We start from the raw sequence: 23,356 nt of genomic DNA, 5'->3' as shown, positions 1-23,356 counted from the left end.
TGTAGCGCTTGGAGCTGCGGTGTTGGGTGACCTCATGTGTCCAGTTGTAGCGCTTGGAGCTGCGGTGTTGGGTGACCTCATGTGTCCAGTTGTAGCACTTGGAGCTGCGGTGTTGGGTGACCTCATGTGTCCAGTTGTAGCACTTGGAGCTGCGGTGTTGGGTGACCTCGTGCGGCCGGTTGTAGCGCTTGGGGCTGCGGTGTTGGGTGACCTCGTGTGTCCAGCTGGAGCGGCTATGTTGGTCGGTGTAGCCAGCTTGGCGTATCCAGAGAGGGTGTTGCTGATGGATGTCCTCTTGTGGCCAACATCCGAACTCACGGGAAGTCTGTGGGACGGCTGCGTTGCGGCGACAACAGGAGCGGGTTTTGTAGACACTCGGTTAGTGGGTGCAGTGGCGGTGAGGGAACTTCGTCTGGCGGCCATGTCTCTACTGGGGGCGCGCGCCGCAGCGCTTCTACTGGCCGCAGGAATATTGGTGTGTGGAACGGAGGATGACTGCCGCATCGGTGACGACGGCATAGTGTGTTTTGTAGCCGCACTCGCAAGGTTCTTTGGTGCACCCCGCGTGGACTGAGAGAGATAGGGGTTTCGCACCGCTGATGCTGCTGCCGCCGCTGCCGTTGTTGCTGACGTTGGGCCGGTGCTTGCGCGGTTGGGGGCCTCTCGAGAGGGCGCTGCCATGGGCGGCAGCCTCGTGGGGTTGCGTGTGGAATGTACCCGCGAGGCCTCATAGCGCCGCGGGGGAATTGTGGGGGGCGGCACGTTGCGTTCCTGTCGGACCTGCGAATACATGTGGTCTGGCATGACGTTCCGCTGCGAGCGCGTGTTTTTTGGTACCACTGGTGCCAGGGACCTCCGCGCAGGCACCGGAGGATGGTACATACGTGTTGCGATCACCTTCCGTCGTTCCACAGCATCCGCAGCGCTGCTCATGAAAGGGTGCGGGAAGATATCCTCGTCCCGCGGCTGTACACCTTGTCGGCTTGCAGGTGTGGTGTTGTTGTGGTAGCATGAGCCTTGTCTCCCCATGGAGTTCGATGCGCGGCGGAGCGCGAGGGACCCCCCTCGGGGGTGCCCTGTCTTGGGCTGCTCGTTTGTCTGGGTGAATCGCATCATGTTACGTTCAATTGTCAGCGTCGTCTCGCTCTCCTTGCCAATGATGCTCTGTGCCAGAGCCAAGGCTGCCTGATACTCCTCGAGGGCACGGGTGGGGTCCAGCGGCTCCAGCGCCATGGCGAGGTTGTGGTGAGCAACAGCAAGCAGCGAGGGGTCCTCTGGGGCGGACCCGAGGCTCTGCATCGCCAGCATTGCGCTCTCCGCCGCGTCCTCGCAGAGCCGCAGCTGTGTCTGGACAGCGCTCATGTTGAGGAACGCCACCGGCGACTGCTCTCCTGTGCACTCCATTGAACGCTGCATATACGAGAGGGCCTCAGTGAAGTGCCCGCGACGCCGCTCCATGCAGCCGTAGTTGTTCAGTGTCACGCCGCGGAGGTAGCGGCGCCGGTCGTCAGCCTCACGCAGCGGAAAGGACCCCGGTTCCGTCATTTCGAGCGTGTAGCCGAACAGTGTAGAAGCGGTGTCGTAGTCATCTCCCTTGAAGCACTTCACACCATGCGCGTTGCTCTTCGTCACGAGCCTTTCGGCCGCCTCGCAGGCTTCGGCGATGTACGCTTGTGTGACCGTGCCCGAGACGCACTCACGACAACGGATCTGAAGTGCCTTCTCCATGAGCTGCAGGCAGTCCATGTGCTTACCTCCTGCCTCGAGTGCGACGGCCTGAAGCTCCATCCGCTCGGCATCTTGTTGCGTCTCCTTCCCCGTGAGGGCTGCCGCGGGGTCGTAGGTGGTTCCCCGCCGCACAGCCAGCACACTCATCGCTAGTTGAACTCCTGCTGCTGCTGCTTCCGCTTCTGCCTTCTTCTGCCTGGTATCTCGGATTCTCTCTTCCTATCGCTCTCGTTGGGACAAAGGCGAATACAAGAAGAGGTCACGATGCACAAAAAAAGAAAAAACAACACTTTTTCCTTTAGATGATACTGTTCGTTTTTGAAAGCCGTCAAACAGAAAAAAAAAAATTTCCATAGAAATCCAAGCAAGAGTGAAGTGAAGTGACATGCGTTAATCTGCGTACCCATGAACGAATTAGAGAGAGGGCAATGGCGTTTTCGATCACATTATGAGCACACAGATCGGCACATGCGCCTTCGCCCCCATGCAAGGAGCTGCGTCCGATCGTCGAAAGAAAGCAGCAGCAACATACCAACCTCTCACCTCCCCAGCACACAGACCCCTGCATTGAAAAATCAGCAAGGGGGAGAGAATAGAGAAGCACATAGCCAGAGAGTCATCCCATTTATAAAATGGAACAAATAGCCCCCTTTTTATTGCCGCGTCTTGGGCTGTTTTGCTGCTTTCTGTGATAGCAAAAAGACAAAAACGTGAGCCTATATTTTGGCGTACGTTCTTCTTCTCTCCTTCCGCCCTTCACCACCCGGCCTCTCTCTCAGCCACGCACAGACACTCATGCTGGGGGGGAGGCAGAGAGAGAGAGAGAGAGGGAAAGAGGGAGTGAACGAACGGAGGCAACTGTCCCCTACCTCTTCACATACACACACACGCGCACGCGTACACGCCTTACCCAGGCATCATGACAAGAAAAGAAAAACAGGCGTTATCAGAAGATATTTTGCCTTCTTGAAGAGCCAAAATAAACCCAAAAGGTAAAAGACAACTTTATGTAAAAACAAAACAAAAACGTAGTACGCCATCCACCTGCTGGATCCCTTCAAGGGGGGAGGGGGGGTGATGGCAAGGCTTTGTTTTGGCATGTGGTTTTTTTTTGTTTGCCCACTCACCGGCATTCGTCATGTTGCAGTATCATGGATGCTGTGATGTCCTTGTGCGTAAATGTGCGTTCTCCGCCCTGAAATTGGGCCACAGTCGCGTACGAACAAGAGTCTGTTGGCCGAAGTATCCATTTCTGCGTCAAGAGCCCCTCCACCCCCACTGGGCCACGGGCGTGAATGCGGCCAGTGCTGATGCCCACTTCGGCACCCAGCCCAAAGCGGTACCCGTCGGCAAAGCGTGTCGAGCAGTTTTGAAAAACGCAGGCGGAATCGACGCGCCTGATGAATTCATTAGCGATTGTATTCTCAGTGGTGAGTATGCTTTCTGTATGGTGGGAACTGTACTTATTAATGTGGCAAATGGCAGCATCCACGTCACTTACAATCTCCACTGTCATCCCTTCATCACCGTACTCTGTGTGCATTGACGCTGCGCCAGCACGGACAAGCGATGCCCCGATGGCCTTTGGTCCCCCAAACAACTTAATGCCGGCTGCCTGTAATTTTGCAATGAGCGTTTTTGCACTGCCGTTATCCACGATTGCCTGGTGCAAGAGAACTGTTTCTGCAGCGTTACATGCAGCTGGGTAATTGAGTTTTGCATCAATAAGGATCTCTGCCGCCGTTTCCATATTGGCGTCCGAGTGCACGTACACATGGCAGATGCCGTCTGCATGTCCAAGCACCGGAATGTTCGTTGACCGCTGAATATTCTGCACCATCTCATTGGAGCCACGTGGAATAACAAGGTCGATGTATCCCTCAAGTTTCAGGAGCTCGTACACATCTGAGCGAGTTGTGACGAGGCCAATCACGCCGGGTGGCACCTTGCCGTTGGAGGCCTCTGTCACCGCATTCAAAATCACAGAGTGGAGCATCGCATTGGAATGCTCTGCCTCGCGACCACCCTTCAGCAGCAGGCCGTTGCCGGAGGAGAGTGCAAGCGCAGCAATCTGTGGCATGCTGTCGGGGCGTGACTCGAAGATAACGAGGAGCACACCGATGGACGCCGTCTCCTTGCATAGCACGAGATTATCATCGAGCATACGAGCACTGATTATGCGGCCAATAGGCTCATCGGCTTCCGCAATCGCCGTGATGCCAGAGACGAGGGCGTCGATCTTGCTGTGGGTGAGCTCCAATCGCTTCAACAAGGGCGCAGCGAGGTTGGTTTCCTTCGCAAGGCGCAAGTCCACCTCGTTTGCCTCGAGTATCCTCTGACGGTTAGTATCGAGCGCCTTTGCCACCGCCAACAGCACTTGTTGACGCTCTGATGAGGTGAGCATGTTAAGTTTGCGCGATCCCTCGCGTGCAGCCCGCGCGAAATTCTCCATCGCATGCCGTCCCTCCGCCGTGACGGCCTCCATTGCGAGCAGCTCGGCTGGGTCCTCGACGAACAGCGTGCCAACATTCGGCTTCCCGTGCAGCAGCTCACCAATGACGCCCATGCGGTGACCAGAGCAAATGCACACCGCAGGGACGCCGCCGCGCACTGCAGCCAGCGCTGCTGCAATCTTGGCGTTCATTCCACCACGTCCCGTTGGGCTCTTAGCGCCGAACGTAACCGCGTTTTCTGGCGCATACGTTGTGATGAGGCGGGCCCTCGGGTCGCAGGGAGGGAAATCGTACAGCCCTTCCACATCCGTAAGCAGAATAAGGAGGTCTGCGTTGATCGTCTGCGCCACCAGCGAGGAGAGGCCATCGTTGTCCGTGAATGGATCGTTACTGCTGATGTTGCGGTTGGCTGTGACAGTGTCATTTTCATTCACAACGGGCACTATGCCCATGCCCAAGAGATTCTCCAATGCGTCTTGCAAGTTCTCTCTTCGATCGTCGGTTCGAAAGTCGTGATGTGTTAGCAGCAACTCCGCCAACGTAACATCCAGCTGCTGGAATACTGTCTGGTACAAATTCATAAGATTTGCCTGCCCTGCCGCGGCGTATGTGTTGTTGCCGACAGCAGAGAGCGGCCGGCTATTGCGGTGGAGGCGGTCAAAGGCTGAGCACACCATGACGTCTTGGCGGCGCAGCACATTCCTCCCAATGCCGCAGGCACCACTTGAAACGAACACAACCTCTTTCCCTTCGCTACGCAGGGCGAAGATCTCCTCTGCGATGTTGGCGATGCGCCGCACACTTGGAAAGCCACTCTCTGTCACAATTGTAGAAGTTCCAGCCTTCACGACAATTCGCTTTGCGTATTTGAGATCCTTACGCGATGTGACACGGTCAAGTCGCTTTCGAACAACCGGAACTGGCAAAGTGGTCATGGTTTAGGCCGAGGTTGTTCTTGTTGTTGTTTTTTTCGGTGTCGTGAATATTTTTCTTTTGCTTCCTTGATATAAGAAACTCTTCACCTTGTTGTTGCTAGTATTTTTGTTTGTTTGTTTGTTTGTTTTTTCTGTGGGGTGAAAAACTAACGAAGGTGCCCACGCGGGCCGGAAGGAATGGTCCCAACAAGGAGGCGTTCCGCTTCTTACCTGCTCGTATCACTCCCATGCACACAGGCAGCCAACACAGACACACAGACATAGAAGTAAACACACACACGGTCTGGCACAGGCACACCCTCAAAAAGCCATCTGTCGCTTGTTAGTGAGGACTCGCACCACAACATTCCGCCCCGGAAGTGTGGCGTCCTTTTTCAATGGTGTTGCCTCGTGGCCCGTGCGTAGCCTCTCAGCAGCAACCGCCTCGAAGCGCACCAGCTTCCCGTCCAGCAACTCCGCGTGCAACAGTGACGCGAACACCTCCCCGGCGGTGGTACCAAGCTTAAACACAAAACACTCCTTTAGTGATGGCAGTGGCAGCTTCAGTGTGGCGACAGGGAACACAAGAAAAGCAGGGCAGTGGGAAAGGGCAGCCGCTAGCACTTCCTGCACACCAGTTGTCCTTGGGGTGTTGCTGTCGGCTGGAGCATTGCCAAAGAACTGGCGCAGCTCAGCCAGCGCTTTTGATTCTGCTGGCCCCAGTGCTGTCCCATTGCAGCTAGCATTATTGCTATTGATTTCAACCGTTTCGAATGAGCAATCTCCAGAAATGTAGCGCACGAAGCCCTTATGACGCAGTTGTAGCAGATTACACTCCATCTTCGCAGACATTGGTACAAATATCTCATGAGGGTAGCGTCGCTGAAGCTCCGATAAGATCTCCCCAGCCGCAGGCCGCATGTCCGCCTTGTTGAGCGCAACAACGATGGGGAAGCGCATACGCACATACAGCCCGACAAGCAAGTGCAGCTCTGTTGCCCCCCAGGCGGGCACCCTATAGGTCAGCTCCGTGTCGTTCGTAATCCCCACGCGTCGCAGCACCCCGTCCACAAATGAAGGCGGGCTACGGTAGCCGGTGAACATGACCCGCAGCTTTGCCGGCTTTCTGCAGATGCTGTCCCACTTGCTGCGGAGGTTGTCATAGATCCAGCTGTGCACCTCTGCCCGTACCCAAGTAATGTCGTCGCAGGTGGAGCCCGTTCCCGGCGCACACGCCGAGCCCTCCGCATCCGTTGCGCCCGCGCCATCGACGACGTGCACGAGGACATTCGCGTCGCAGAGGTCGTTGAGAAACTGGTTACCTTTGCCCTTTCCCATGTAAGCGCCCTGCACGAGGCCAGCGACGTCCTTGACTATTACCGGGTGCCGCCGCTGTGGCGTCCCGTTTATTGACACATGGCCGTACGTCGCGTCACAGCTCGACGATAAGAGCGGTGGTTCAATACAGCACGGACAGAACACGGCACCGAAGCCGGCACCCACGTTGGGCTCAATTGTCGTGAACGGGAAAGCGGCAACCTTTGCAGCTTTGCTCTCGCTTTCTGGATCGGTCACAGCGTTGAAGAAGGTGCTCTTCCCCGCTGAGGGCTTGCCGATGAGGCCAATGGTGAGCTCCAACGTCCCACCCCGTGCCGAGAGGTTACCGCTGCCATCGCCCTCAGCTGAATGATCCCCACTCGGTGTCTGCAGAGGGAGTTTCTCAGCGAGTAAACCTTGCGCACACCGTTCAGCTTCTACAATGTACGCCCTTCGCTCACTCTCGGTCTCCTCTGCATCCCACCACGCCGTTTGTTGTTGTTGTTGTGCCTCCTGATCGTAGTCATCATTGTTGTTGTTCCCACCAGTGTATGTGTGGGCCTCGTCGTGAAAAACAGACCGCAGAAACTCCAAGTCGCATGATGCTTGCTCACTGGCGAACATCATGGTGGGGAGCAGCATGGCGTTGCCGACGCCCAAATCCTCCTGCAGGTATGTCATTATCTTGATGAGCAGCTCTGCTTTCCAACGCTCGAAACGTACGTGACGGCTGGTAGGACCCCCCAGCACGTCCACTTTCGGCAGTTCTGCCGGATACCGTCTCGGCAGTGTCAAGCGCAGTCGCAACACAGAAAGCGGGCCGTCCAGTGCATCCTCCGCCGAGCAGTCCAGCAGAAGAGGCAGCAACACCACCGGGGTCGGCCCACGTTGCACATACCCTTCGTCATACATGGAGGAGATCATCTCCAGTTCCTCCTCTCGAGCTGCAGCAAGTGCAGCGCCGTCTCCTTCCCCCTCTTCTTCTTCTTCTTCTCGTCCTTGTTCCCTCTTTGCACGAGCGACACGCTCGAGAAATGACCGCACGGCACCTATAATACTCTGCAACTGTGGGATGCTATGAGCATGCTCGTGAAGGGCAACCTCAGCGTGGGGCTGGCACAACTCAGCAAAGGACGTACTCTCCATTGGATCCACAATGGCGTCTTTACGCCCTACGATATGAAGCGAGGGAAGTGTGCCAAAAAAGCCAGACTCGTCAGCGCCACGCTCCACACTCCTTTGGTAAGCCGATGCAAGCTCTGGGAAAGCGCGACGTGCGTCCGGTGCTGCTGCCATGATCAGGCCACCCAGCGGCGGCCCATACGCTTCGTCGCTGCGCAGCTGCTGCAGCATCACGTAACGAGCTGCCGCCAGCGCGCCTTGGGAAAATCCAAGGACAATGTCATACGAGTTATCCCTCGATGTCATACAACGTCGCACCACAGCGTCCCCAGCCGCATACTTCGCCTCGTCAATCCCCATCTTCGCGCTCCACGAATACGTAACCACTGCGTCCCCTTCTGTGTCAGACGTGATAATGTTTGGGGCATCAACAAAGTCGAACTCTGCAACATCGGAGAGGGCCCCGCACATCTTGCAGAGTTGGTGCTCAAATATCTCTGCGGTTTGCCGGCTCCCATGAAGGCACAGAACTCTCACCATTTCGACTGCACTGTGAGGGAAATATTTAACAAAAGGGAGATGAGAAAATTTACTGCAATAAGCAGAGTTGCAAAAAAAAAGAGGTGCCTCCACCAACCAGGCAGTCAAATCCGCCCAGCAGCCCTTCTTTATTCCTTCCACTGTCCAATGAAATCTTGTCCTGGGACAAAACGATAGACTGATCAGAGTAAGCTCACAACTGCTTTGGTGAAAGAGCGGCAAGATCCACCATTGGGTTTTTAGCTCCCTGAACCACCAGAAGCCGCTCCTCCATCACGTTCAGGTAGTCCAGAAGCGCCGCATTCTCTTCTTCGCTACCGCGGACGAGCTGTATGTATTTCCCCCTCAGAGCCATATTCTCCTCCTGTAATGAACACAGCATGCGGTACATGGGGTGATCACTGTAGCCCTTTCTTTGTGTTACCGCGTCGTACACGTTGTGGGCCTGCCGCTCCCGAAAAACGGCACCCTCTAAAAGATGCGCCACCATGGAGGCACGCTCCATCCGCGACTGCCTACGCGCAGCACGGCGTTCGGCAGCATGATGTACGAGTTCCTCCAACTCTTGTTTCGCCTGTATGGCTTTGCGATACGCAGGATTGGTACCCGATGCCTTGAGAAAAAGCTTTTGTTGCAGCAACTCATTCTTTTGTTGCTCCTGTCGCGCATACGTTGTTTTGAGACGACTAATGTCCTCTCTGAGTTCTCCCACCCTATGCCACAAATCAGCATGCTGCTGCCTCAAGGAAACGACATCTGTCTGTGCCGCGTCCAGTGCGGAAATTGTGCGGCTGATAAAATATTGCAGCTCCACTTCCTTCACTGTAGCACTGCCTTTCGTAGCCAAGGCAAAGGTCCCTGGAAAGACGATCAACTCATTTTCCCTTGGATTGCATGTGTCAAGACGTGTATTAGACTCTCGCTGATTTGCTGAGCCTCCCTCAGCAGGAACAGAGGCAGCAGCAGTCGTTATCCTTTTCAGATCCTGCTCCAGCCGTGTCACCTCCTTCTGCAGAAGCTCTCTCTCCCGTCTCCTGTCTGATAACCGCTGTATCTGAGCACTTACCTCAAGGCGCCAACGCTCCACCTCCCGTTCTGAGCAATCTGCCTCTAGAGTGGCAATGCCAGCGGTGCGAATGAGTTCCTCGTCAGCTTCAATGAGAGACGATTCCGACACGCCAATCCGTGGGGCATGCACGGAGTCATCAGGAAAATGAGACCAAGAATCCATCGCTGCTGATTTGTACATTCTCTATTTGATGAGCACCCACAGTGAGAGAGAGAGAGGGTGTTTATTGCGGGGTCCTTCCCTGTCGACAATCACTCTTCGTCACGCCTAAATGTCAAAAATTGCCGAAGAAGAATTCAAGGGGCAAAGGTAAAAAGAAAAAGAAAATAGCGTGCACGCCTTCACCACCAATGGGGCCGGCCACATGCAGCACAAAAAGAAACGTGCACCCTCATTTTTATCACCACTGTGGCAGGTAAATTGGCGTGTATATATCCACAAGGGGGGAAGGAAGAGAGACCCGAGAAAGAACCCTCCAACCACTGTCCGGTTGTCGCGTGGAGCCATATATGGTGAGGAAATCAAAAACTGGAGGTGACACCTGTTTCATTCTGGTTTTTGTTATTGTTGTTGTTGTTTTCCATCATCCTTGTGCGCCTATGCAAACGTGTGCGATGGACACACCCCCTCAGATAAGCGTGGCGTCTGAAGAACGGCACTATCTGCTGTGCAGCGCCACCACCAGCAGGAAGCTGGAGGTGATCAGCCATAAGGCCCCCTTGGTTCTATGATTTCGCGGTCATCCCCAGCAAACGGGCAAAGTCCAGCACCTCCACCTCATTGCTAAAACCTAGCCCATCACTTTTGGTCTCGCCCCCCTTTGGTTGGGTGTCAGCCCCACCATTCGTGATGCCAGCGATGCTCCGCGAAGAATGCCTCGCCTGGCTTCCCACCACTGCGCTCAGCCCATCCACGTTTGCTGATCGCGCCGACAACGGGTAAAAGCAGCGGCGCCCTTGGCGTGGAGCCTTGACTGACGCCAATCTTGGCGGGAGTGGGGTGGAGTCAGAACCGCACTTTCTTAGAAACCAGTACAACAGTTGTGCCAAGTGACGGCATTTTTTCTCTCCCGTTTCTGTTCGGAGGAGTTTTTCGTGGCGTCGCGGCGTACATGTGCATGATAGGCGCCGAAACACACGAGACCAGTGAGGTATATTCACACCTGCCGCCCTCACCGACGATTCCTTCAAAATCGGCTGCAGATCAACGTGCAGATCAACCAGCACATGGCGCCGCACCCAGCTCGTCAACTCGTACCGTAGGTACCCAACCGTTGAGAAATGATAGCTTGAGAAGTAATCCGCGTTACATGACCGCACAACATCAACAGAAACGCAGAAGACGGCCTTTGTAAAGAAGGACATCATGTAGCGATACACCCATGAGCGCTGCTGGGGTGAGAGAGACACGATGCTGTTCAAGGAGGGGTTCATGCGTGCCTCGGTCATAACCGTGGAGGCGAGCGCGACGGCATCGCACACAACAGGGCGTACAATGCCTACTCGCATGGAGCCTACGCGGCGCAGCAGAATCTCTGGCCGTCGCGGCCGGTCACGCAGAGCGCGTGCTAAGTCATTGTTGACGCACAAATCGGCAAAGGCACAGCCACGTTCCCTCTCTACATCTACTGGGCCTCGCGGTGTACCAGCATTGGCGTGGGACTGCTCCCCAGCCCAGGAAAAAATCCTTTCGTAGCCACCCACCGCCTGGAAATGCAGCAGTTCGGCCGCTCGCTGGAATGGCTCAGTCACAGCGAGGCAAGCACTGCGCTGAACGTCGATGCCTATGTACTGAACAGCAAAAGCGAGGACCTTAAGAAACTCACAAGAGCTCGGCACGTCGTCGGGCACCTCGGGTGCCAATGATGATGACTTCGCTACACTACCACTGGAGTTACGTCGAATGGTAGGATCGCTCACAGCAAGCACAGGGAGTATTAGCGCATTCTCACTCCATGGCACCTGCACCCACGAGCGAAGAACCCTCTCCAACTTATCGTCGCTATCGACAACCACAACGATGGTGCGCGGTAGGTGGTGAACGCCGAGCGCTGACCATAGCACGAGCAGCTCTCGTATCGACGCCTCACAACCGAGTGACGACGAGACAGAGTCGCATGGACATTCGAGAAACAAGCAAGAAAATTCTTTAGTCGCATTCCGCAAGGGCGACTTCACACGTTCTCTCAACGCACTCATGTGTTTCTTCCATATTGGTTTGTCGTCATCCTCAACGTCTTCTTCAGGGAACCTTGACACAAATGAAGTATCATGTTTCCTCTCATGTGCAGTGCCCACTAATGTCTCAACATACCTCTTCCAAATCGGCACGTCACCTTCATCATCCTCGTCTTCTTTCTCTTTGTCTAGAGTTCTCGACGAATGAGATGACTTCCGGATGTCGTCATTAGTACCGTCTACCATTAACCCACTCTGTCTTTTACAAATCGGTTCGCCATCTTCATCCACTTCTTCTGTAGTTGTCCTCATATAAGAAGACTTATGAGTCAGACTGTTCGTACCGTCCACAAGCGTCTCAACGTACTTCTTCCAAATTGGCTCGTCATTCTCGTCCTCATCCACCTTGTCTTCGCAATCAACAGCGGACGCAGATGAAGTCTCATGAATCCTGTCACCCGCATTACCCACTAATGTCTCAGCATACCTCTTCCAAATCGGCACGTCATCTTCATCCTCCTCTTTCGCCTCGTCTGTAGTTGCCGAAGTATGAGATGAGGCCAAACGGTCGTCATTCATACCGTCCACCAGTATCCTGGTGTGCCTATTCCAAATCGGTTCTTCATCGTCCCCCTCCTCATGAGCAGTTGGCGCACGAGCAGACTCGAGTTCATCTCTGTGCGCCCTGTCCGCTCTGCGTCGCTTCCGCAGTGGCATCCCTTGGCACGACTGCGACTGAAACGCATCTCCGTCCTTGCCACCACCATCACCATGCGTCTTCGCCCCCGCCACGTCCATCACCAGCTGTTCATACCGCAGCTTCAGCTGAGGTACAGCAGCAGCGGGCACCAGCGCCGTCACACGAGGGGCCACAGATGCGGAGGAGAATAAAGACGACGGCGTGACAACAGAGAGGCTCCACCACGCCTCACGTAGCTCGCGTGGCACCAAACATCTAGCGGAATCCAGGACACCTGTGAAATCCACCCAAAAAGTTGTACGCGCAGAATCTGGAGAGAGCGCCAGTGCGGTATCGATGATCTGTGCGGCACGCTGTTGCGCCTTCGCAGGATCTACAGTCATTCTTCCATCCCCTATCGCCAGCTGCACACACACAACTGAAAGTCTATGGAAAGCGTCCAAATTCTCCATCTCGACATCTGTGAACAACATCACATCAGCTACACCGTCCCCCTCAACTCTACCCTCCTCACAGCTGTGCACAGATGACTTCAGTGGTGCAGAAGACTTAAGGTGCTCTAAGAGGTCCGTCCTTGATGTCAGGAACTGCAGCACAGATCCGTCAGATATTGTACTCGCGCTGGGCCCCGAGAGCGCCGCATCCACCCCGAGTGACCTGTCTGCAAACACAACTAACACGCAGTAGGAGTCGGCCTCGGTGCTGTCCACTTTATCGTCAATACTGGCGGCCTGCCAGAGCCGCTCCGGTTCGAAGGCCACGTACGCTGCCGTACACCCGATGTCTTCCTCCGTCCAGACCATTTTTTCCTTATCTCTGCAGTCCATCAGTTCCATAAGGTTGACCGTCAGTGCGCGGCAGCGGACGCCAAACGCGGAGCATGAACGTCGCGAAGGGGTGGAGGCAGCAGGACTGGCAGTAGGATCCATGCCCTCCACGTTCCTCGCTTTGGTGTTCACATGCCATAGGGGGAAAGAATTTACAAAAAGAAAGTGAAACGGAAGAGAAAAGACCCAAGAAATATTCTGCGGAAAATGGATACAGACAGAACACGGTGCCTATATGCATGTCCATAGCATGCCTCTCATATTCTTTTCGGTATATCAGTTTTTGTTGTTGTTGTTTTTCGGTTTTTCGTGCATATTTGATTCGCATCAGAAATTCAATGTGATCACGAGTTTCGAGCGCGTGACAGCCTTCAAAGGGGAGTAAGTGGGAAAGGGTAAAAGAAAACACAACGGCACAGCACTCGAGAAGTGCCCGATGAGAATTCAGGCGTGCATGCGTGGAGGAAACATCTGACAGCACAGAGTGCGTGGATCCTAATCAATCCGCTTCATTTTTTTTTTTTTTCCTCGTGCCCTGATGTACTCATTTTCCTTCGCACTGTACGTCCCTCTTCTCCTTCTCATTCACCTCCCCCTCCTCATCGTCCTTCTCCACATCCTCTTCTACAATCTGCTCACGCTTTGCGTCATGTAGCTGCTGTGACCAGAGCTCACTATACAAGCCGCCACTCTCCAGAAGCTTTTGGTGGGTTCCTTGAGCCTCCAGCCCCCCGTTGCCGTCGAGTACGAAGATAATGTCAGCGTCCTTTACGGTAGTGAGGCGGTGAGCAATTAGGATGATGGTGCGCCTTCTTCCGCCGGCCTCCCGCAGCTGCCGCATCACACGCATCTCCGTCGCGCTGTCCAACGCGGAAGTGGCTTCATCAGCCAGAAGAATAGGCGGATCATCAAGTAACGCGCGTGCAATGGCCACACGCTGCTTCTCACCTCCAGAGAGCTTCAACCCGCGTTCTCCCACAAATGTATCGTATTGTTCACTCATATTCATAATACTTTCGTGTATATTCGCCAGGCGAGCGGCATCCTCCACCTCTGCGTCAGTGGCATCCAGGCGACCGTAGCGGATGTTGTACCGCACCGTCTCATTGAAGAGAATGGTGTCCTGTGGGATGACCCCAACTGCCTTGCGGAAGCTCCGCAGCTGCAGGTCCGGCAGTTGCTGACCGTCAATGAGAATCACACCAGCGGTTGGATCGTAGAAGCGGTAGAGGAGGCGGAAGATAGTACTTTTCCCACTGCCAGAGGGGCCAACAAAAGCCACCATGCTGCCACCTGGGATAGTTAACGAAAGATTGTTCAACACATTTTTTCCATTCAAATTATTGTTGTCGCTCTTGTTGTTGTTGTTGTTGAACCTGAAGCACACATTGCGCAACTCAATTGTGCCAGATGTGAGCTGCAGCGGCCGTGCCTCTGGTTTCTCTGTGATATTGCTCTGAACATCGAGCAGCGCTATCATTGCCTGCATATTTTGTGTCGATGATTGCACCTCACGGTAAATAATGCCAAGAAAGCTCAGTGGTGTGTAGAGCTGCATTAGCAGAGCGTCCACAAGTACCATGTCGCCCACTGTCATGGCACCCGCCAGCACACCACAGGTGGAAAGATACAAAGACATCAGTGCGGCAAAGACAAATATTGCCTGCTGGCCAAAGTTCAGCAGTGACATGGACTGGTCCAATCGCATCAGCTCGCGGTTCATCATCACCGTCTCACGTCGCAGACGAGCCTCCTCGTAGTCTTCTTTTCCAAAGTACTTCACCGTTTCGTAATTGAGGAGAGAATCAACAGTAAGTCCACCAACTCGGCTATCGCCCTTGTTGAAACGTGCACGATATTCTGCCCGCCAGTTGGATACAACATACGTCCAGCCAATGTATGAAAACACGGCTGTCAATGCTGTGGCAATGAAAGCAAAGCCTGCCGCGTTCTGCAGAACTGTGCACACCAGCACCACCTCGAATGCTGTTGGCACAATCATGAATAACAACGCATAGGCAAGGGACCAGAACGCGCGGCTGCCACGGTCAAGATCCTTACTAATAACACCTGTCTCGCGGCTAAGATGGTATTGTAGATCAAGTGCGTGCAGCTTGCGGAATAACTCCATCGCAATTTCTGTCGATGCGTGGCTTCCGACAGGTGCAAACAAAGCTGCCTTCATTTCTTCTGTCAGGGAACTTGTCAGGCGAGTGATACCATACGCCGCGACAAGCCCAAAGATGCCGACCTGCCACGGCCCCACCACAGTTATGGTATTGGCAACAGCGTGGCTAGGTGACAATGCGTCAACGATCATCTTGAACCAAAACGGTACTCCCACTTTCAGCACCTTCGCTACAAATACGCACAGCACACTAGCAACCACCAGTGCACGGTACTTCGGCTCTCCAGGCGGCCACAAGTGTCGTATGACGTGCGTCACCACTCTGTAGATAGGGATGTCACTCGCGCCACCCTCTGTGGCAATTGAGCTCTCCGTTGCTTTGGGTTTTTTGTCCTTTGTCACAGACTTCTGCTGCCTCGGTGGCTGATGTTGCTGCAGCTGCTGTTGATGTTTCTGATGTTGTTTGCACTCGGTTTTTGTTGTTGTCTTTGGTTCGGTAGAAACTTTGCGTGACGGCTCCAGGAAAGGACGACTCATCTGATGATACGCACGACTGCAGGTCCACAGCGAAGACACGACAGCAAGCGTCGGTGCCCGCTGGCCGGTGCTAAAAGGCCCCACACAAGTGGAGAGCTGGCGGTTGCCTAGCGCTGGGCCGTACCACAGGCCGCGCATCACTCTCGCTGACAGTAGAGCATTGCGCTGCATCACCAGCAACGAATGGGGAACGTTATAGGAGAGTTGTCGAACACTACTAGCCACGAACCAACCGATATATATATACATATATATATATATATATATAGAGAGAGAGAGAGAGTGTGGAAAGCAGAACAAAACAAAAATTTTAATAAAATATCTCATGCAATGTGGTGGAGAATCCCATTATCATTGCTTGACCCGAAACTCTTCAACAAGAAGCAGCACATAACAATTGTACACACAAAACAGAAACAGGCCGCGAAAACACGCCAGACGAACACACACACACAGACCTTCACAGAAAACCACAGCGAGGCGTAAGGGGAAAAAAGTGAGCATATACTTACGCACTAAGACTGGTATAACTTATTTGCGTGGGCGCGTAACCTGTTCTTGGTGGACGGCGGCGTGGAATGCGAAACCGTGAAGGCACTGCCGGCATGTCGTCAACAGACTCGCCACTGGCAAGCCGCTGACAGCACGCCTCTAGGAAGTCAAGTTCGTAGCGGGAAAGTGCAGCAGTGGTATACCAAAGCTCTGCATCTCTGCGCCTGCATCCAGTGCCGGTCTCGTCCACGAATACTGCGCGGCAGAATCCGGCACGAAGCAGATGCGGCGCCAACGCATCCGTCCCTCGGAGAATAAGCGTGCCGTCTGTCGTCAACTCCAGTGAGACTGACGTGGGGGGAAACGTCCGCAGGAGTGTCCATTCCCACCGCTCCACGCCGCATGTGGCGCAGCACTCCACATCGCCGCTCTCGCTCTTCAGAAGTGTTGTGGTACATCTAGGGCAGTGCGCCACCCACAGACGGGCCTGGCTGGGCAGAACACGCGCTGGTCGTGTACCCTCCACGTAATGCACCACCACAACATCGTCGTCTTGCGTTGGTCGGCCGGAGGTGCTGCAGAAATCCAACGAGGGTGGCTCGAAGGCATCCTCTGAAACTCGTTCACGCTTGACACGGGTGAGGTTGTTGCCCAGTCCTCTTGGGCCCGAGGATGCAGGTTCAGGGGAAAGCGTAAACAGTCCACTGTCATCTCCCTCACTCGCAGCCTGTGTGGAGTCTATGACCTCTGTCACATGCTGCTTTTTTTGGTCACGCGAGACATCACCACTGCGGTAGCTTCCATCCGCATCCAAAACAAGCATATGGGTTCCTAACGGCATTTGTGATAAGACGTGCATCTGCCAGTAGTCAATCTCAAGACTAGAAGCCGCTACACGTTGCTCACACACAGGGCATGGTGCCACTGGATCACGCATGGAACGGCACTTATCCAGCAAAGCGATCCACGAATCTAAGTCGCAGCATTGGAGGTGGCGGCAGTCCCTGCTTCGAACTGGGTACCGCAACGCCACACGTGAATACGGGCAGATGAGGGAGAATTCTATCGTCGATACTTCTACCCCGTCACCCCCTGGCTGTCCAAACGCCATCTCCCACGTCCGCTGACGATGAGCCTGGAGCAGCTTGCTGTTGCTGTTGTTGTTGCCGCCACGTTTTCCTACCTTTGTCTCCTCAAGGATACGCTGCCGAACATCCATCAGGGTCTGCGAGAAGGCAGTGCCTGTTTTTGGCGCCTGATCCAACTGTATGCGGTATCCCTGCCCCCTTGTCGAGCCACGAGGACCATCGAGCAAGTTACCCCATGGGCCCGCTGCCCTCGGAGCACCTCGAACTAGCGGGCGTGAGGGCATTAATCGGTACGCTATTCGTTTTTTTTCTTTGCTTTTGTGTTTCCCGTTTATATATATATNTTTTTTTTTTTATTTATATATGGTGTTTCTATGGCTTGCCTCCAGACCCTATTCAGGGTGCTGCTGCCGCCGCCGCCGCCACCCAAAGGGGAGAGTTGGTCGCCACAGACGCACACGCACACGCAGACGATCCCTCTCTGCGCACCTGTAAGTGTGGCGAACACAACGCAAAACCCTGTTGATAATATAACGTGCAAACGAAAGGGTGAGAGAGTGAGGGGGGGAGGGAAATAAGAAAAGAGCGAAGGGCAAAAGAAAGAAAATATATGTACTGCAGTGTTGTGATATGGTCAAGATAGCCACTGTGTCAAGCGGTATTCCCTCAGAACACAGTTTGTCATGCTGGTCACAAAACCAAACACCTTAAAGTACAGTGAGGACAGTCTCATAGTGCTCGGCGTGTATAATTCACCAGTGAGGAGATATATATATGTTCATATGACTTATTGACTGTAGAGCATATAATGAGTTTTTTTTTTAAAACCGACTCAAGCAAAATGCAGCACCACCATCACCAAAACCACCTCCATCTCATCTTCGCCGTCTCCACTATAATTGACAAGCCCCACTTCGTTTTCTCTAGGTCCTTTGCCCAGTTCACTACGCCTCCCTCACCTTCACTCCTGTGTTAGTCGTCCCGGAGGATGTAGGCCCATCTGCCACACTGCACTCCGTAGGCAAAGAGTGCAAGGCACCACGCGTAGTACATACTCACCAACAGGGTGGGTCGCAGCAGGGCCTTTGTGCGGAGGCCATGCAGGAAAAACTGTGCGGAAGCGCATGTTGCAGCGATGCCAGCATACGCGCTTGAGAGAGTGGCGTCAAATGGGTATGCGNTGCAGGAAAAACTGTGCGGAAGCGCATGTTGCAGCGATGCCAGCATACGCGCTTGAGAGAGTGGCGTCAAATGGGTATGCGTACGCCGCTACGGCCCCCACGGCAGTATTAAAGGTTCCAGTTAAAAGCATCATGCGGCGTCGCGTCGCGTACCATGCATGCATCGATCCTGCAGCATTGAGCACGGAAAAGAGACCCACTTGGTACGCGAATGGGACGAAGTACATCATACAGCGCACCTTGACCTCCAGGTGCTGCCGCTGATCACCAAGGGGGTGATGTGACTTATGCTTACCAAGCCAAAAGTTTCTTCCACGACTTGATGGATCTTATTCGAGGCACAGGAAAAGAAATTAGAAGTATCAAGCGGAAAAACCCAGGAGTCACAAATCAGCCTTACGCACAACGCCATACATACGCCCACAAACACACACGCACGCACACTTTTTTTTCCCTTTGCATTCCCGGTGTTGAACCCAACACCCCATTCGTACAACAGTACCGACATCGTCATCCTCGCACCACAACCCATAACAGACAAACACAAACAAGTTCACAACATCAATCACGGTAGTACTCTCCTATTGCAGCCAAAAAGGCGGAGAGTGACAGCCGACGTCTCCACGACGACACAGTTACACCACATGAAGGTGAGGCCTCCACCGACGGGAGATCATCCGACTCCCTACGCCTTTCCGCATCAGGTGTAGATGGCGAGTACGCTTCAAGGAAAAGTGGGGACTGGCTGGGGCTTGGGATGAACACTTCCTCCCCGCCGTCTGCAGAGCCCTGTGAGTGGGAGCGGCCCCACTTTTTTCCAGAAGATGGCGTCTCCAGCGATTTGTGTAGTGTCTTGCTGCCGCGCCGGGCAGGTGTGCGAAAGGACTCGAGGGGGCCGGCCGTCACCTCACCCGGCAGCACGCCATGCGGAGTTTGCAGCAGCGGTGCCACCACGTCGTAGCATGCGGACGCCTGTCCGAAAATGAGATTCGGCCGACGAGCCTGGGAGAGAACGACATTGTATGCAAGGAGCGCAATCTTAGCGAGGAAGGACTCCGCTCCGCAACGCCATGAGGTCTCGTTAATGAGACGGGACGCAAAGTTAAAGTATGGCGAGAGCGAAATTATCTCGTCGCGACGCAAATCCCGCGCCAAGACGGGAGCTTCACAGCGTATACTGGATAACTTTCCCCTGCCTTTTCTCGGCCACGTCGTGTTCCCGTTTTCCCTGTTACAAGTGAGCACTGGCACATCAAAGACCTGCGGCACCAAGCATTCTGCCAACCATGTGAACCAACGCCGTATGCACTCTTCATTCGCCTCGGCGTGTTGCTTGAGCTGCAGCAGTTCCACTAAAAGAGGAAGAAGCAACGCGGTGTAGTCATCTTGCCCATGCGCACGCCCCTCGCTGCACTCGTCAAATACGTCATCCAGCGCCTCCACCACAATACCGTACAGAACTGCGCTGTAGCTAGCGATCTGGCGGACACACTCCAGAGCCTGCTCCTGAAATGGATGTGGATACGGGGACGGTGAGTTGTGAACCTTGATTGAAGACAAACGTAGCAAGCACGCACAAATTCCGCGTACATCATCTGTTTGTGAGGCCCACGCTGTAGCACGTACTACTCCCTTAGTAGTAGTGGCACTGGTGGAAGGAATTTCATGCGCCAAATTGGGTGCTGTTAGCCATTGCAAGATATCAAGGCAATAACCAAGGCGACGCCAAGGAGACTCTTGCACATCAAGCAATCCCCCTTCACTGCGGGCTCGCTTGGGCCGCAGCTGCGAAGAGGCAAAGACGCCACCTACCCCCCGTGGTGTGAGACGTAACGAAGAGGGCGAAGGCCCCTTCTTTGAAGGGTTTTGGCGGCCGCTCTTCACACTTGTTAACGCTCGTACAGTTTCCTTGGTGGCACCGCACATCTCTTCCCGAAGCGTCAGCACTAGCCCCTCACCAGTCATCCTGTCCAGTGCACGGGCACGCAGTCTCGGCTCTGTAAACGTGGACATACTCACCAGAGCTGCCAAGCCGCGTAACGGCAACCCCTTTGTCATGTTTCCAAACCCAGATCGGCTCGACACCATGTCCATCATTAGCCGCTCCTTCTTCTGGTATAGCGTCATTGCGATACCATCATACCTCATCGAGCACACAGCAGGTGGAAGGGCAACATCCAGTAGGTACTCCATGAGGTAGCACTCCTGCAGTGTCCCAATAAAAGGCAGAGTGGCAGGGAATGCTCGCCAATGCGAAGCAAGTTCATTAAGCTCCGCGTCGATATCACGCCACGCGTCTCTCTGAAGTGACGCCTCTAACCTTCGCGCCTCCACACATATGAAGCATAACAACCTCAACAACATCACATTTGAGGTCACCAAGGTGCGCAGAGACGGCGATTCATTGGCGTATACCAGAAGTGCCTCCACACATTTACTCATGAGCGCAACCAGCTTTTCCGCCGGTTTATGGCTTGGAATGGAAAATAATGATGGGGTGAAAAGACAACGTCGCAACGTAGCCGTCGTAGCAGTGTTGCTGCGCCACCTGAAGTCACGAGTATTGGGTGCCATTGGTCGGGAGGAACCTCTGTAACCTCTGACTGTGGTGTTCGAGAAGTGTCCAGTGTCTCTCCACGTTAAGGCGTATCCGTGGTTCAGGAGCTTTAATGCATCTCCCGCCGTCCTTCGGTTGCGCAGCACTGATTTAGCTTCAAACTTGTTCACTGTTGTGAGGAACTGGCGGCTTGTCATTGGCTCATCGAGATCCACCGCAACCGTCTGTGAATACAATGACTCTTCACCTCTAGAAGACGATAAGGCATTGTGCTGTCTGGGGTTCGACTCTCCCCTCGCCAGGGACGCCGGCTCGTCGTGATCGCGCTCAGCCTCCCAATCGCGGGGCGAAGAGCCTGGCGAGTGCGTCGGTGAGCTGCCAGGCGATGGGTAGGGCATGATAACGACATCCTCTTCAGTAAATTCAGGCTGTGCCCCTAAAAGCTTGAAATAGAGCTCTCGCAGTGCAGTCAGGAGGTAACCATCGTCGCCATCCCCCTTGTCAAGGTCACTGATGTTCTTCTTTGGAAGGCCTTTCCACATTACACACAGTATTTTCTCTATTTTTTTGTCACTTCACCCACCACGTGTGTTACTTCTACTCTATGCCCACTATTGGGGTCTTTGCATAAGTGTACATGTATGTATGTATGCGCGTAGGTAAGAAGATGTGATTAAGAAAAAGATAAATGTATAGGAAAAGAGCGGACAGATACGCGCGCCCATAAAATATTGTCACCATGCACATCATGTGAATGGTTCCGCACACAAAATTATCCGTACTCTTAACTAGAACGTCCAAAGTCTCATAGCTACAAACGATGAGGCTAGCAAAAGCATGTAAAATGACAACGTTCTGGGATGACAGAGAGGCATATATATATATATATATATGTATGTATAACAAAATCAATGAGCAATCCTCATGTGTGTGTGTGTGTTCCGGAAACCCAAGCAGTAGGAGTGACGAGATCCGCCACAGCCACCCCACCCCCACCCCGTGTATGCAATTGACAAAGATCTTGAGATCCTTATACTTATCCTCAGTTCCAACACAGCAAGCTCCTTTGTCTTCGCCGCAGCAGCCGGGCACACCCTTCAAAAGGATACTCGCAATTCGGGGACAACAACCTTTCCACCAGTTTGGGTACGCATCCCAAAACACATTTGAAGGGGTGGAAATGAGGGGAGGCGTTTTTTCCTCCTCGTGATGCCGGCACATATTTTAATTATCCCCCTAGTGGAGGAGACAGCCCCCGAGGCGGCATTTACTGTTTTCATGATGGCCCTAGTTTACGTCATGACCCGTTCTGCCAAGTCGACAAGGTCGGTGGCATACACGTAGTCCCACAGCCTTTCTCCTCTTCTGGACAGCACGAGCCGCCGACCACGCACTAACTCTCTTCCAGTATACAAAATGAGCAGCGGATTGTGGTAACAGAAGTCTTGGTGTAGATCGCCAAGATAAAAGAAACTCATTATGACAACATTCATGCCGTAAGACACACCAAAGCCTCACACCAGAAGCTCCACTTGGTACTTGATGAGGGAGCAGAGCAGTTGCGGCCAAACTTGGACGTCCGCTAGCAGCACTCGTTCAGCATTATCTTCAGTGGTTCCTGATGTACTAAAGAAGATAAAACAGTGTGCCGCCGCAAAGTGGAACACGGTATCCACACTCACATTGTAGCGGTATGTGCGCTAGCGTCCAGAACGTCCGCCAGGTCAGCTCGGCTGAAGCACCTTCTCTTCGGCAGCACCTTGTCCTCGTAACCAAATACAATGTTGTCAAAGAAAGTCACCCTATACCCACGGCGATGAAAGTATGTGCCTCACTGTGGGCCAAAAAACCTAGCGACACCAGTGACGAGGATGCGAAGGAGGAAGTTGTTGCTCGGCCGCCTTCTCACATTTCACAGTGAATAACACGTAGAGACGGCTCGCGGTGATGTCAATCTCGCACAGCTGAGGTCTATCACTGCGTCCTGAAGTGTGTCTCGTCGCGTTGCTTCATTCTCCCACGCCTCACCGTCTTTCACAACGTGTAAAGACGCGGTAGCCAGCGAGAGAAGCATTGAAGGTAGAAGCAGACGCAGTCACGTCCTCTTATGGGCAGAAAGCAGCCGCATTTTTCGGAGTATCTGCTGGCAAGAAGAGGGGCACCCGCGAGAAAACGGAACGAAGGAACTACCCGAGTTAAAAAAACCGCAAGATGGCCTAAACACAACGGTTTGGCAACTCGCATGGGTGGGGGTGGGGGTAGTTGTGGTCCAAACAGACAGGCAACGTCGCCTTTTAAAGCAAGACACCGAGGAGTCCGAAGCTCACACGCGTGCATTATGAAGGAAAGAAGGATTAATCATGTTCTCGCATTTCTAATCCGTTCCCTTCCCTCCCCTTCCCAGACTACTTTTCCTTTCGCTTTTGTTCTTTTTTTCTTTTCGTAACACACAGCATCACTTCAGTTACTTCCGTCACACCCACTCATACGCATGCATGCGTTAAAACAAAAGCACTGACAGGGATC

General features: G+C 53.7%; 8 protein-coding genes across 8 annotated transcripts; 1 reads left to right on the top strand and 7 right to left on the bottom strand.

Moving 5' to 3' along the window:
- Positions 1–34: 34 nt before the first annotated feature.
- DQ04_00401170 (hypothetical protein) lies at positions 35–574 on the top strand (the record flags this gene model as incomplete). The annotated part of the gene is made up of 1 exon (XM_009308934.1): positions 35–574. The coding sequence occupies one exon, from the start codon at positions 35–37 to the stop codon at positions 572–574; it is 540 nt and encodes a 179-aa protein (XP_009307209.1).
- A 2,277-nt stretch (positions 575–2,851) lies between these two features.
- Positions 2,852–5,116, bottom strand: DQ04_00401160 (putative pyrroline-5-carboxylate synthetase-like protein; the record flags this gene model as incomplete). Its single annotated transcript, XM_009308933.1, has 1 exon — positions 2,852–5,116. One exon carries the CDS (start codon positions 5,114–5,116, stop codon positions 2,852–2,854), a length of 2,265 nt encoding a protein of 754 aa, XP_009307208.1.
- Positions 5,117–5,416: 300 nt separating this feature from the next.
- Positions 5,417–8,005, bottom strand: DQ04_00401150 (hypothetical protein; the record flags this gene model as incomplete). Its single annotated transcript, XM_009308932.1, has 1 exon — positions 5,417–8,005. The coding sequence occupies one exon, from the start codon at positions 8,003–8,005 to the stop codon at positions 5,417–5,419; it is 2,589 nt and encodes an 862-aa protein (XP_009307207.1).
- A 262-nt stretch (positions 8,006–8,267) lies between these two features.
- DQ04_00401140 (hypothetical protein) lies at positions 8,268–9,323 on the bottom strand (the record flags this gene model as incomplete). The annotated part of the gene is made up of 1 exon (XM_009308931.1): positions 8,268–9,323. One exon carries the CDS (start codon positions 9,321–9,323, stop codon positions 8,268–8,270), a length of 1,056 nt encoding a protein of 351 aa, XP_009307206.1.
- Positions 9,324–9,868: 545 nt separating this feature from the next.
- On the bottom strand, positions 9,869–12,949 carry DQ04_00401130 (hypothetical protein; the record flags this gene model as incomplete). Its single annotated transcript, XM_009308930.1, has 1 exon — positions 9,869–12,949. The coding sequence occupies one exon, from the start codon at positions 12,947–12,949 to the stop codon at positions 9,869–9,871; it is 3,081 nt and encodes a 1,026-aa protein (XP_009307205.1).
- Positions 12,950–13,391: 442 nt separating this feature from the next.
- Positions 13,392–15,650, bottom strand: DQ04_00401120 (ABC transporter; the record flags this gene model as incomplete). The annotated part of the gene is made up of 1 exon (XM_009308929.1): positions 13,392–15,650. One exon carries the CDS (start codon positions 15,648–15,650, stop codon positions 13,392–13,394), a length of 2,259 nt encoding a protein of 752 aa, XP_009307204.1.
- A 370-nt stretch (positions 15,651–16,020) lies between these two features.
- Positions 16,021–17,376, bottom strand: DQ04_00401110 (hypothetical protein; the record flags this gene model as incomplete). Its single annotated transcript, XM_009308928.1, has 1 exon — positions 16,021–17,376. The coding sequence occupies one exon, from the start codon at positions 17,374–17,376 to the stop codon at positions 16,021–16,023; it is 1,356 nt and encodes a 451-aa protein (XP_009307203.1).
- Positions 17,377–18,834: 1,458 nt separating this feature from the next.
- Positions 18,835–21,372, bottom strand: DQ04_00401100 (hypothetical protein; the record flags this gene model as incomplete). Its single annotated transcript, XM_009308927.1, has 1 exon — positions 18,835–21,372. The coding sequence occupies one exon, from the start codon at positions 21,370–21,372 to the stop codon at positions 18,835–18,837; it is 2,538 nt and encodes an 845-aa protein (XP_009307202.1).
- Between the last annotated feature and the right edge of the window lie 1,984 nt (positions 21,373–23,356).

The sequence above is a fragment of the Trypanosoma grayi genome, assembly GCF_000691245.1.
Source record: "Trypanosoma grayi strain ANR4 Tgr_40_V1, whole genome shotgun sequence".
Classification (NCBI taxonomy): domain Eukaryota; phylum Euglenozoa; class Kinetoplastea; order Trypanosomatida; family Trypanosomatidae; genus Trypanosoma; species Trypanosoma grayi.
The sequence above is the reverse complement of the archived record's forward strand: the minus strand, read 5'-3'. Positions and strand labels throughout refer to the sequence as shown.